Source organism: Hibiscus syriacus, unplaced genomic scaffold (assembly GCF_006381635.1).
Source record: "Hibiscus syriacus cultivar Baekdansim isolate YM2019G1 unplaced genomic scaffold, ASM638163v2 tig00110483_pilon, whole genome shotgun sequence".
NCBI lineage: Eukaryota > Viridiplantae > Streptophyta > Magnoliopsida > Malvales > Malvaceae > Hibiscus > Hibiscus syriacus.
In genome coordinates this window covers 2,994,910-3,009,957 of record NW_024062759.1, presented here as the reverse complement: position 1 = coordinate 3,009,957, position 15,048 = coordinate 2,994,910, and the positions used below count along the sequence as shown (strand labels likewise).

General features: G+C 32.7%; 1 protein-coding gene across 1 annotated transcript; it reads right to left on the bottom strand.

Moving 5' to 3' along the window:
- Positions 1-100: 100 nt before the first annotated feature.
- On the bottom strand, positions 101-6,213 carry LOC120129266. The gene is made up of 13 exons (XM_039146813.1): positions 6,022-6,213; positions 5,297-5,655; positions 4,911-4,988; positions 4,036-4,190; positions 3,542-3,617; positions 2,864-2,931; positions 2,522-2,777; positions 2,191-2,307; positions 1,959-2,065; positions 1,816-1,869; positions 1,641-1,724; positions 911-1,074; positions 101-530 (listed from the first exon to the last, which is right to left on the bottom strand). The coding sequence occupies exons 2-13, from the start codon at positions 5,598-5,600 to the stop codon at positions 380-382; spliced, it is 1,614 nt and encodes a 537-aa protein (XP_039002744.1). The 5' UTR covers positions 5,601-5,655; positions 6,022-6,213; the 3' UTR covers positions 101-379.
- Between the last annotated feature and the right edge of the window lie 8,835 nt (positions 6,214-15,048).

Genomic DNA, 15,048 nt, shown 5'->3' with positions numbered 1-15,048 from the left:
CTAATCAACGATTATAAACATGATAATTATATTTATACTGAGATTAAAAATAATTAGTATCAATGAAAAAAAAAACCTTAAGAGAGTTTATGTTCCCTCATTTGCTTCCCAACAATAAGAGGACTTACACCAGCTACTCCAAAATAATGCAATTTCGGGCGACAAAACCCGAATATCAACGTCTTATACAACGATTACTGGATAAAAATGAGGAACCGAGTTCAAAACTCCCGGAGAACTCCCGATGAATTATTATGCAAGACTCATGTCTTTGCAATGGTAAATGTAGCGAGAGACTGCGTAATTACAAGTAATTCCTTACCCGCATTTGAAGCTGTGCAGAAATCCAGCCACTAACGTATTCGAAACAAGTTTACCTTCAACTATGAATCCACATGGGTTCTATGGAGAGAGGTTTCTCACCCCGTGAATGGGTAACAACTGGAGCTCCGGCCGGAGGTGCGTGCACTGTTATGGGAAGAACCCATTCGCATTTGTCTCCACCTTCAATTAAAAGAGGATGCTCATATCTGAATTCATAATTAAGAAGTCATATTTGGTAACAGAAGCATAAATATTCTAAATTTCAATAAACTTAAAAGCATAGATTACACTAATTGCAAGCCATTTCAACTTCGGAGTAAAAATATACCTCTATGCCAAAAGAAGTTTCCGAGTTCAGATAACAATTTACAGAGAATTCGACTGACAAATCATATTATAAAAAATCCATTAAATAGGATGGTAAGTTTTTGGAATGAAACTATCAATACCCGGTTGTTGGGAAGTTTCCACGACTACGTTAAAAAGGTAAGAAAAAGAACTTCCAAGACATTTGATAATCTTCGACCATTAGTAATAAACTCTTTTCATAAAATAGTAACTCTATTGGAGTACCAAATGGTCATACCTTGTCCAGTCTACATTCTTGGGAGTAGTGAAGAATTCAAATCTTAGAACCCATTTCACCAAGACATGAGAAGTGGAAAACGACATGGGACCGTCCATGGGAATAGAAAAAAGAAAACTTGTCTGTATCAAATCAGCAACAACCTCATGATGATCACTCTGGACCTGAAAGAACAATAATCAATTAACAATGTTACCATAGCTGTCTGAATATGCAGGGAAAGGATTCAGTTTTTCAGTCATTGAGGCTCACAAAAGAAACGGCTTGAAACGGCCAAACTGATAACAAATGGTGTAATCTACGCATTGCGTATTGAAATAGAATTACAAGAAACAACATTTGAAAAATCATTATTTTACTCCCAAGTTAAGTTTATTTCTTTTTTAAGTAAAGTAATGGTTTTATTAAAATCATAAAAGGGCTTAATCAAATTGCTTTTCTGAAGTGTAATTGAGTAAAACCTACTAGAAAATGAAAGCTTTTGGGATAACGAACACTATCTAAAAATAGAAAAAAGGATTCTAGCAATACAGAACTTCTTAACAACCAACAAGTATTTGCAAATGTGTCATTTTCTGAGCATACAAGTGCATGAATGTGTGAGAAGCAAATTATCACAGATTTCATGAACGCCAAAACAGACCAAGCATGTAAGTTTAATCTATGAAAATCAATATTCTAATTCATGAGTCCAATGTAATTGTAGAATCAAAATTTTGGAAAGGCACACCTTGGTAATTGTTGGGGAATTCCTTCTAGATGGATGAACAAAACGACGACTTATTGTCTCAGAAGTTTCCAGCGTGACTGAAACCTACAGAACGGAAATTATTCCAGCAAATTACAAGATTCATCATTCAATAGGTCATAGTTTTTTCACTTGCTTTGGTCATAATCTGCAGTACCTCAAGGCATCTTCTAGCACCTTCTTCATGAAAGAAAGTAAGAGTCCCGCCTATCTGTTATTGGAACAGATAATCATAAGAACAAGTGAAACAATGGAAGCAAATTCATTGGAGAAAGAATCTACAGTTGAAACTGATTTTACCATATCACTGAAGTAATAAGTGGACTCAGAGTTCTTAGGGGAAAATCTTAGCAAAACTTGGTCATCCATCCTGATATTATACGACCTTCCTCGAATAAAGCCTTCTGCTGCAGAAAATATTGGTAACAAATAAGTTTACCAGGATCGGCATATTAGACAGTTCAAAGCTAGATTCATGCTTCATTAGGGACAAACAGAAAACAAACATGGGGCAGAATGTCCGGTGCTTTACATGCTAAAGGTTCAGTAGCTCCCTGGCCGAGTGCAGAATTTATCCCAGTTTTATCATTTCCAGCTAGTGATCTTGTGGAAGTGCGCTTCTGTCTTGGAGATATGGCTGATGATATGTCTGCGAGAAAAGATCTACTTCAAAAGACATTCTAAGAACCAGAAAACATATTTTAAATCAAATGATTAGCATTGCTTCTGCAGGTATGCTTAAAAACTTAAAAGTTACCACAACAATCCAACAGAAGAGAAATACCAGAGAACATAATGACAGAAGGAGGGAAACAAATTCAGAACACATAGTGACACCGTGTAATAAAGAATAACGCAATTACCAGGATTAGAATCATTCAAGTCCTCTGCTATCGATAACCGCGGAAGCCCTACATTTGAAGATAAACTCAAATGGTCTCCATCATGATATGGACCATCTCTATTTGAAGATCTGGCTGCTGACGATTGCAACGATAGGGAACTCAAGGTTTTATAAAGATGTTCCTTTGAAGGATTAAAGGATGAAACAGAAGACATTTCATCCCTTGAGCTCTCATACCCTTCCTCAATACTGTCATACAGGTCACTCACTCTAGCCTGTAACACATTTTTTTTCAGTTATCATTCAACTAAAAGTGTAAGTCAAAAGCATTAGCACATAGCAGCATTACTAACAGTCTTACCCAATCTGAATCACCATCAATCTCTTTCCAGTATATATCTGTTTGGATGGTTGTAGCAGGAACAATACCTGGGTCATAAAAAACGAAAACATAGTCATTTTGCTATATTCTGATATGCAAAGTATACCGACTCCCATCACAAACTGTATTTGAGAGAGTACAAACCATGACTTTTCAACTGTGCTCCAAAATTCAAGTCATAGTTACTTCAACAAATCCAGTTTAGACTTATGTAGTTTCTTCCTTATACCAAATCCCAGCTTATGTTAACTGGACTTTTCATTTTCCAAAAGTAGTCATGTCAGATACTTGTGAATGACCCATACATTGAAATGGGTATGGGTTGTGATCCTCCAAATATAAATAAAAACTTAGAAAAAAGTTGAGCATAACTGTATAAGGAACATGTATCCAACACTCATCCCAAGTCAAGGTAACATAGAATTCAAGAATAAAATGTTTACATGCATAAATGTGTCTTCCTGCTTTATTGTTCAAGTTATTACATTCATATCCCAAAACTTAGTGAAAAATTCTTGACTACCAAAACATAACATCTTATAAAAAGAGAAAGTCACCACTTAGTACTTGTCAATTATTTCACGAAACTTAATAATTAGTAAAGATATTGAGAGGAGGTAGTAACAATGATGGTAAACTTGAAATATGGCAACTTACCATCACTTTGACCATCTTTCATCACCAAACCATTTCCTTTCTGAGTTACCCATACTTGCAAAGGGACACGAGCGTCCTGCAAGGATTCAAAGTTCATAAATATCATCTCTTGACAGTATATGCAATTTGGTGACTGGATTCGGACATCAACAAGTTCAATCCGATTCCAAGATCCAGAGATCTGAATGAGAACAAATGCAAAGAACACATCCATAGATGTGCCAAAATGTCCATATGTGCAAAGTTATGGTTTTACATATTCAATAATAAGCCGGATAAAACAGGACAAATTGGTAAAATGTAATCAATGTTACATACTAGTGCAGTAGTGCACAAACAATGAAACAAACATAAAAGCCTGAAATTTAACAGAATTCCTATTTTCAGGAGCACTAGGCCTATCAGCAAGTCAAACATATCTAGTTCTGAAAGACAAGAACAGAAGATGATTTGGGGATCCATAATAAAAACCATGAAGATTAAGTAAAACCAACCACTTCAGTAAGATCTACTGAATCCTTGCTGGAGTGACCATTTTCCAGTATCAGCCATCGAACAAACAAAGTAATCTTTATATAATATAAATAACGAATGGTAGAACCCTTGTAAGATGGTGGTACAAGGCTAGGAAGCACAGCCCGTACCAGATCTGCATATCAGAGTCAAATGTCAGTTACAGAAATGAATCTTATTGAATCAGACTAATAAATAATAGTATGGTGGAAAGCTGAAACATTTAACAATAGCAAGGGTTAACAAAATATTATTAGCCAAAAAAACACAAGTGTTCAATTCAAAACATGCAGGACTGGATGGCCACTGTCACACAATTAGTTATGCTGACAGTTACCAATAATGTACTTTAGATTTCATCTTGGAAATCACATTTCTGCATATTTATCTTCTTTTGCTGATAATATACTTGGCACTTGCACTTCTGCTTTTCTCTTAGATAAAATTCATCCTTCTAATCATTATTCTCTCTCTAACAAGTCAATGAACTGAATGAAGTATTATTCCAGATGGTAATTTCAATCAACAATTTCAATGAGCAAAACCAGGGTTTGACCAAAACATGATGACATACAGTCATTGAGACAGCATGACCAGTACTCATCAATAGCATATTAGCATATTGCGAGGAAAAATCTTACACCCCTGCACTTAAATATATTCCAGATGGTAATTTCAACCAACAATTTCAATGAGCAAAACCAGGGTTTGACCAAAACATGATGACATGCAGCCATTGAGACAGCATGGCCAGTACTCATCAATAGCATATTAACATATTGCGAGGAAAAATCTTACAGCCCTGCACTTAAATATATCAACTAAACCATTAGACAAAGGCAGGAAATAGACTAACAAGTTTTTGCAGAGCCAGACGGCACAATCTGATTTGAAATGATTGATTGTGTTGAACAGTCCAGAAAAACATGTTCACCTGAAAAAAGATTAAGAGCAATAATATAAATATAAGTAAAAAATATTTAAATTAAAACAATATGATCTTTTTCTTCAGGAATCGATCTCAATTCTATGCATATCCCTGGAGGAAAAAGAAGTAACAAAAAAGTAGACTAAATTGCCCAATATAAACAAATTACATGAATGCTAAAAGTTGAGAAGAAAATGAAAGATGATAGCAATTTCGATAAACTCCTTTATACTGATCTGACTTCTTTGTCCTCATGGAAACATAAGATTTTTTTAATTCAATCTCTTTAATATTCACATATGCAGTATACTAACCTCTTCTTTGCTTCGTTCCAGACACTGGTTTTTGGGTGGCAAACCATTGAGTGTCCAACTTCTCGATCCCTTTGACTTCAAAGCCAAGCTTTTCAATCAAAAGCGAAGGTACAACACTACCAGAATAGCCACTGGTAAGAGGATTGCAGATCTCAATTGTAACATAAACAGAATCTCCAGGTCTATATACATCTCTATCTGTCTGCAGTTTTAGTGTCGGATTCAATCCCTTTTTATCACCTTCTTCAGAATTACCTTTATCTGACCCCCCACCACCAAACAAAGAAAACCTGGACGGCAACATTGCCTCTAAACTGTTTTCATAAATCTTTTATAAAATTCTTTGACAATGTATAAATCTGCAGAATGCATAGGAAATCTGAAATTATACATTAATTTGACGAGCACACGAATCCTGTCACAAAGAGAAAGAATAATCTGAAACTTAAAAGCAACTAATTAGCTATTTTGTTTGGCGTACAAATTTTAAGAAAGACAAATTGAATCATTTTGCGTTCCATTTTCTCGTGAATCGGACGGAAACTAAATAACTCCATTAAAATATATGTGGAAAAAAATCCAGAAAACAACAAATTATGACCGATATTCAGAGAATATCCATTTTGAAGATTCAATCAGGGAAAAGATTAGATCGTGTTGTATGTAATTGAGATCGCTATGAAAATAAACTGGATATGGTAAAATAACGAATGGATTAAATGTACCTGATAGAATCACAATGACATGAATTGAAAGAAAAATGGAGGAGATCTGAGCTCAATCTCTAACCACGCAACCCAGATTTGAAACCCTAATGCCCCTACCGTTTGGTTGAAGAAATAAAATGGAAATTAAAAAAAAAAACTGTTTTCAATTGAAATCTACTCGGCTGTTAATTAACAGAGGCCATTGGCAACAGTCCGGCTGTATAAATAAATTTCGGCTAAATTCTTCGAAGTGTTCCACCCTTCTCAAATTTTAGTAAAAAATGCACTTCTTTTGTCTTGGGTAAAGCACACCATAAGTCGTTGAACTATACTAAAATAATCTTTTTAGTCATCACACTTTTAAATATTACAAAATAATCATTTGCTTTATCAAACTATTATAAAATAATATCTATGATGTTATAAATAGTAATAAATTTCGATAAGTTTAATAGTCCTTTTATAATATTTTGATAATTTTAGTGACTATTTTGTAATGATTTGATGAATTTAATGTTTGTTATGTAATTATTTGGGAAGTTTAATGATCGTTTTGTAATATTTGAAAGCTTGTTCACAAAAATATATTTGAAATAGTACAGTGACCTATAGTGTACTTTATCCATTTATTTTTAACATAATTATAAAAAGGGTAAACTACACTAATGGTCACTAATGTTTAGGCTAGTGTTTGTTTTCACCATTAATGCTTCAAAGTCACAAATCAATCACTAACATTATCGTTTGTTACAAAATAGTCACTCAACGTTAATAGCCATTAACAATCGTTACTGCAGTAACGGAATACTGATGTGACACGTTAAACCAACTGACTCATCATGTTTGACCGACAGTTTGACTATTCTTCTTATTCTTCAAAATAACTAGTAGAAACCACATTTTTACTTTTGTGAAAAGAAACTGGTATTATTTTGTAACTACATTTAAATTGTTTGATATATAGGTTGTGTCATCTAAACGTAAAGTTCTCTCCATCATTTCTCTGTAAATTGAGCAAGAGGTCTGTGCAAATCATAATGCAATATTTGAGGTCCCTTTGATGTATCTCAGGATCCTCTTTATTGTATTCCAATGCTCTTTGTCTGGATTCGCCATGTATCGACTAACCACTCCCACTGCTTGTGCAATGTCTGGTCTTGTGCATATCATAGCGAATATTAAACTTCCCACTGTTGATGTATACGGTACTCGAGACATCTTCATCCTCTCTTCTTCACTGCTAGGACTCATACTGGAGGATAATTTGAAGTTAATAGGAAGAGGGGTAGAAATAGGCTTACAATCTTGCATGTTGAATCGTGACAAGATCTTCTTTAAGTAATTCTTTTTGTGAAAGCCAAATCTTCCTATTACTTCTGTCTCGGTGAATTTGCATCCCTAAAATCTTGTTTGCTAATCCCAAGTCCTTCATTTCAAATTCCCTAGCAGTTGTTCATTCAATTCTTCAATATGATCTTTGTTGGGTCCTGCATCCAACATGTCATTCACATACAATAGCAATATAACAAAATAGTTATCACCAAGCCACTTGAAATAAGCACAAGGGTATGCATTAAGTCTGTTGTATCCAAGGCACATAATGAAGGAATCAAATATCTTATACCAACACCTCAGCGCCTGCTTTAGATCGTACAGAGATTTGTTCAACCTACAAACCAAGTTCTTTTTTTCTTTTTCTTCAAACCCTTCAGGTTGGAGCATATAAATCTCTTCTTCAAGATTTCCATGAAGAAAAGTTATCTTAACATCTAGCTGCTCTAGATGTAAATTCAATGTAGCACACATTGCCAAGACTACTCGAACTATTGTTAGTCGAACCACAAGAGAAAAGATTTCATTGAAATCAATACATTCTTTTTGAGCATATCCTTTGACCACCAGTCTTGCACGATACCTCTAAACTTGATCGTCACCATTTCGTTTGATTTTGAAGACTCATTTGTTACCAATTGGCTTCATTCCTTGTGGTAGTGGCACAATGTCTCATGTATTATTTTTATGAAGGGCTTCAATTTCTTCTTGTATCACCATCATCCACAGTGAAACACCTGAGTTGTTTATTGCCTCCTGGTATGTTGATGGCTCACTGTCCTCTGTAAAAAAGGCAGTATGCAATATTTTCTTCTATAACATAATCTGAGTGACAATTGGGACGTCTTCTCACACGATTTGATTGGCGAGTTGTTGGAGCTTCAGAACTCTCTCGTTCTTGTTCATCATGTGATGGTTCTGCTTCAGAAGAATCTCCTTGTTCAAACTCCTTTTTCAGCGCTATCATCGTCTTTTTTTCTTTGTAGTTTATCTTCTACAAAGATAACATCACAAGCGATACCCCTTTACACCATCATCATACCCTAAGAATTTGTATTTTCTGGATTTTTTATCTCATATCTCATTGGCTGTCTTCTTCTCCTCAATGTTTGACAATACTTCATCTGTTAATGCTAGATTAAGGTTTGCCATAACATTCCCTCTATCTCGTTCCATTTGCTGTCATCTTTGAAATCCACTGGTCTTTCACTAATAGCCGCTAGACTACCGTCTTTTCTTAGGATGACCTTCATCTTCAATTTCCACAATGAAAAATTTCTCCCATTAAACTTTTTAATATCAAATTTCGTTACCATAGCTTCTATTACGGATAGCTCCCACTATTTCACTATCGTGAATAGTTCTCTAGAACCTTCAAATAATGGGTAATAACTTCTTACTTTCTTATGTTGGAGGATACACCTTTTGGTGGTAACCACAAAGACAATAAGTAGATATTATATACTCTAACTTGGCTCTTGATACCAATTGTTGCGGAATACGGTTATCGGATAGAGCAAAATCGTAACTGATAATTTGAGAAAATAAAAATTAAGATAAAGAATACACAAATTTTACGTGGAAACCCCTAAATAATATAGGGTAAAATCTACGACAAAGATAGAAGAATTTCACTATAAGAAATTAGGAATTACAACTTCTTTCGATCTAACAAGGAGAAAACAATGACAATTCTCTCTTGATAAAAAGGAGAAAATAACTCTCAAGAAAACTCTCTAAATTCTCTAGTATTGGGAGAAAACTAGAATGATTTGAGATTATTTTGAAGCTAAATGGATTAGGGTATTTATAGTTGAAGCTTAATGACTAATATTGTAAATACCCTAAAGTTTAGGGACTAAACGTATAATTATCCCATTACCCAATTTCAACAAATTCTGCACCTAATCGGTGCCTACCATTTTTTTTCAACAATGAACTTTCGGTGCAGTCAAACTTTCAACATGTTTGTACTTCTCCTTCATTATAGCAACAAAGGTCTCACCAGCAAGCAATTCCTCAGCCATCACTGTAACATCATAAATCAGGGTCAGTGACTAAATTGCAAATTTTAAAAACTATGTGCTCGATTTCGAAATAAGTTAAAAGTTCATGGATTTAATTGAAGAAAGTTGATGTTGGATTTAATGGTAAAGTTTGAAAATAACAAGAGTATTATGGTCTTTTTTAAGAGAAGATTTTTTTATTCTATTTTAAGGGATATAAAAACGTGGGAAATGAGATAATTTCTCCAGAGTATTCTTCAGTCTTCTTTTTCCTCCTCTCCACCGTGAAGCCTTGTATAAGGTAAGTGGGTCTTCAGTTGGTTAATTCTTTCGTTTTAAAGCTTGTTTTGATTCTTGGGATGTTAAGAAAGATTAAGGAAAGCTTTAGGTGGCTTAAAACTCAAAGATTATCAAGTTATGAGAAATTAAGAAAAATCAGTTTTTAAGTGAATTTTTGAAATAGAAGGAGTTAATAGTTTTGAAGTTTAATTTGACTTGTCAAGGGTTAAATTAAGAGATATGAAGTGATAGAATGAGTTTTAGAACATGTTGGAAATTTAGTGTGATTCTTGAATGCCATGTAAATGATAGAATTTTGAGTTTAAAGAAGTGATTATGGAGTAGAAATGAGTTTAAGCATGTGTATGAAAATTAGGAATATTAAAGGGAGTGAAGTATGAAGTGTTGAGCTGAAAATGAAGTGATTTTCGAGCTAAAAATATGATTTCTGGGCAAGGGGAATTGGTACCCATTCAAGGGGAACCGATACCCCTTCAAACAACCAAAAATTTCCAGAATGTCATGAGGGAATCGATATCCCCATAGTAGGGAACCGATTCCCCCTAAAGGAAAAATGTGAATATTGGTTTAATAAGTTCGTTTAAGTTGTTAATATCAAATTACAAGGTGTAGGTATCTAATAATTATCTTAAAATGTATAATTATGTAGATTCAGAGCCTAATCAAGTTCCAGAATCATTGACAAGTAAAATCGATCAAGGGGAAAGATAAGAGATTGGAATTGACTAGTGAGGCCAGGTGAGTGCATACAAGTTAGTTTATGATGTTTAACGGAAATAAGACTTGCGACAAGTCTATTTCCTATATTAGAAGGCCTGAATGTATGATCATATGCATATGTTTGATTTGGGTATATGTGATATATATATTATAGTATGTATTAAATGATTTTTGTGAATGCATGCAGTGTGATAAGTTATAGGAATTAATATGAATGATCTATATGATTACATGAGAATGTGAAATAGGTTATATGATAGGTGACCATACATGTTACATAGTAAATATGATCAATTATAAGAATCAATATAATAGATTTATATGACTACAAGAGAAGGGTGATGAGTTAAATAAGATTAGACTATAGAGTAATATAAGAATAATATATTAGTGAAGGGAATTGAGTATAAATGATGATGTCAAACAATAAGATAAGTGTTGTAGAGAAGAAGTATATTTAAAGAGAATTATGATATAGGATTTAAGTAAAATTTAACTAAATAAATAGATTAAACTGGTATAAATGGAAAATGAGATTAGTTAGGTAGCATTTACCTAGGAGATAACATAAGATTATATGAATAAGTAGCATACATTACATAAGGAAAACTTATGTGTTATATGATTTAAGCATTGAAATGAACAAAAGATATATTCAGGTGAAGTTATTCGGTGATATGAGTATATGCCATTATTATACAGTTTAGATGAAATACTATACATGAATAAATGTGATTGTGTGAGAAATGATAGAAACTATATGAGAACATGTATATGTGAAAGTAATCTATGTGATTATATGTTATATGAATACAAGAACCTGAGATATGTAACATGTGAATTATATGGAAATGATCTACGTGTAAGTGAACTATGTGACTATGTGATTATATGAAAAATGTGATAATGAGCTATGTTCAAAAACTATGAGACTACATGCCCAGGTAATATGAATATGTGAACATGTGAAATGACATAAATGATAATGCCCATGTTATGTGTCATGAGAGCTAGGGGTATAATTGGCATGCCAAGAGTCGAGGGTCTACGCGGTCCTTCGGGACATATATATATTCTTTGAAACATGTGTGAAGTCTTGTGAGACACATACTTGATCCCTAGTATATGTATATGATTCTTAAGGAATGATATGTGGTCCTTATGGACATTATTATATGGCACTTCGGTGCATTTCTACGCGGCACTACGGTGCAATTCTACGTGGCACTTCGGTGCATTTATACGAGTTGTGGTGACAGTATTAGTGCACAACCTCTATAGACTCACATATCTATAGTTCTCACATGTGTTCATGGGCTAATAAAAATAATAAGATAAATAAACTTGGTATGATTATATGTTTAGTTCGTTGTGAACTGATATATGTGCTATGATGTGATAATTAAGGATATTATGGATAAGAGTATAAAATTATAAGGACTAATGTACAAATTGATAATAATAGAAATGATTGTACATAAATATATATATGTTTTGATATAATGATATGTGTGTTTCTCGTGACATGGTACAAGTGCATATATATGTTGATGTATATGTAAATGAGCTATATGATTTGATAGCATAAAACAGTCATGCATGATTAGTGGGTATGAATTTCATTATATGTGTTTTTTTATGCCTCACTAAGTCATCGACTTAGCGTGTAATTGTTTCACACGTACGTTACAGAAGCGAGAAGAGAAGAGAAGAAGAGTAAGACAGGTCAGCACCTCCCTTACAAAATTTCAGATAAGAAAATAGAGGATTTAAATGTTTTTGGTTATTTTGAGTATAGTTGGCATGTACTAATTGGTTGAATTAGTTATGCTCTGATTGATTTTGGGTATTGTGGTCAATTTATGTAACTGAACCGCTTTTACTTTAATGAAAGATTTAAATTTTCTTTGAATTTTGTCGAGAGTCAAAGTTTGAAAAGTCAATGTGACACCTCAGACACGTATCCGGGTCGGGTACGGGTTAGGGGTGTTACAATCACAGCCCTGTAATGTCAGGAAAATCGACGGCTCTCATGTGAAGAAATTATAGGAAAACATAAAGTTTTCTAGCTCTGGCAACCAAAAAATACTCGCCAGAATCTTACCAAACAACATATTATGAGGAAGAGTATTGCATAACCGATTTGAGTTGATATGGAACAATGAAAGATTAGTAAGAAATCTAAGCTTTTCCAGCAAGTACCCAACGATATCACCATGATTCAAGTCAATGTCAGTGACGGTTCTGATCGTGCCATTATCAATTGTCATAATGCAGTAAACACTGACATAGTTTCATATATTAAATCCGACCCAGTTACAGGTGACATTATAGGGGCGATAGCTTGCTTTCAAGCTTGTAAACCTATGTAAGCATTTCTAAGCCTTGAGTTTTCAAAAATGAGTGATGGGACGCCAATGACCGCTTCCCCTATGTCGTCGAACTTTGTAGTAGACAAACCGTCATTGCTTGATGTAAAAAACTTCTTGTTCCGTGAGACTGCCATGGCTGGTAATAGTAAGCTTTTCACATGAAGATAAGTTGATGACGAGCATGAGGACACATGAGAAGAGTGAGAGAGGTGAAGGTGGCGATGGCCAAGGTGCTAGCAATTAAGGAGATGTTTCACATTAGTGGATAGAGCTTTACTGCTGTAATTGGTTGAAGTGTCAGTCAACATGAGTCAAACGGGATCTCCAACGTGGCACTTGACAGTACAAATAAGAGTTTAACGATCCAACTCACCTTTCCGTAACTGAGGTTAACAACAATTATCATTGAGTGACCAATTTGTAACAAATGATAATATTAGTGACTGATTTTGACTTTTGAAACACCTGTGATGAAAATAAACACTAACCCAAACATTAGTGACCATTGGCGTAGTTTACCCTTATAAAAAAATACCCCTAATGTTTGACGAAATAGACACTTTAACTCATATTCTTTTATTTTTGAACATTTTGACCCATACTATTTCATTTTGAGGCAAACATGCCCCTTAAAATCGTTAGTTAACAAATGATTAAGGTTTTAAAATAGGGATTTTTTGCCCTAATGTAAAGCGTTGGACGCCAAAATGCTGCAAATAAAAAGAAAATTTGTTAAAGCGACTATTAGTCAAACTTAGAAGCTTTTTTGTCTTAAAATGAAATGTTTGAGGGCCAATGTACTTCAGAATATATGAGTCAAAATGATTATTTAATCAAATATTAAAGATATTTTTAGTATTAATACTTTATTTTTTTAATATTTACTGTGATAATTAATTATTATTTATTTTTATGAAAATTACTAAAATATTAGAAAAACCTGAATTTATTAGAAAATAGTTTTTATTTTAATGAATTTATATTTAAGACATAATGATAAAATTAAACCCAATATCTATATAGGTTTATTTTTGTTGGAATATTTTAATCTCAATATTTTAATTTTTATCAAAATAATTTTATTAGATAAAAACTGTAAGTTAATTAATAATTAATATATGTTATTAATATGATATTTTTATATATATTTAATTGATGATGTGATAAATTAATTTCGAAATGGCACACACTTATTCCTCGTACACCTTCTCAAAGTTGGGTGCAAATAGGTTAACGAAATCAAACATAAAGCTGAGGGCTTCCTTGATTTATAAAATAAATTATCATATCGTTGAAGATGAATCGAAAGAAATTGACGGTGACAATAATTTTTTTAAAAATTCTAATTTTTTTAAATAATTTAAATATTTATTTTTATTTATAATTTAATATAAAATCTTACATCCAATATTTAATATAAAACATTCAGCCACGTGGTTAAACCAACAACAATTCAGCTCTTGAACTTCAACCGGTTGCACTCTTAAAGCTCAAGGAATATAAATTACATAAGAATATATTCAATCAACAGGAACCTATCCTGTGACCTGGATCTCCTTGACGTGGCTGTAGTGGAAGATCTTATATAACTAGCGCTCTATCGAAAATATTATTTTTTATTAAATTTTTTATTAAATTTATTTATATTGGTAATTAATAATAATTACAGAATCGATCGAAATAATAATATTTTTGATCATTTTTTATTTATTTTATTATTTAAAAAAAATAATAATAACATCTTTTTTAATCGTATATTAAAATTTTCGTACGTTGTGCACCACCATCACATCCCGATCTTTGCTTTACAAGTTTTTCCATTAACTAAAAAATCTTTTTCTTTTACCCAATTCACTGCAACTGTTTTATATCTTAGATAAGAGCATTAATGGTCTTTTACCTACGTGTAAAACCTTAATATAATAGTTTAATCTTTCTTCTTATATATAAAAATTAATTTATTTTAAGATTGAATTAATTAAATTTATTAATCAAATCAAGCAGTTTTGATAATTTACCAAAACATATACACCTATTTAACAATAATTTAGGAAACAAGTAAATTACGTATTTAATTATTTAGCTATTTATATCTTTTATTTGATCGCTTAATTATTTTTTTCTAAATTTAACGTTATATTTTAGTTTAATTTTTAATATGTAAAGATACATATTATTAAAAAAATGTTCGAATGATCAAAATACAACTATAGTAAATAGTTTATCTACGATAATTTGTAGATTTCATTAATTTATTAACTTATTCGGTGCACGACTTGCATATGGCTGTCTCCTTGGTTCTTTCATTTTCTTGT

Coding starts and splice junctions, on each gene's coding strand:
- LOC120129266 (XM_039146813.1), bottom strand. CDS start 5,600: ATGTTGCCGTCCAGGTTTTCTTTGTTTGGTGGTGGGGGGTCAGATAAA. Junction 4,191..4,910: donor GTCTGGCTCTGCAAAAACTT/GTTAGTCTATTT, acceptor TCTGATATGCAG/ATCTGGTACGGGCTGTGCTT. Junction 2,778..2,863: donor TTGATGGTGATTCAGATTGG/GTAAGACTGTTA, acceptor AATGTGTTACAG/GCTAGAGTGAGTGACCTGTA.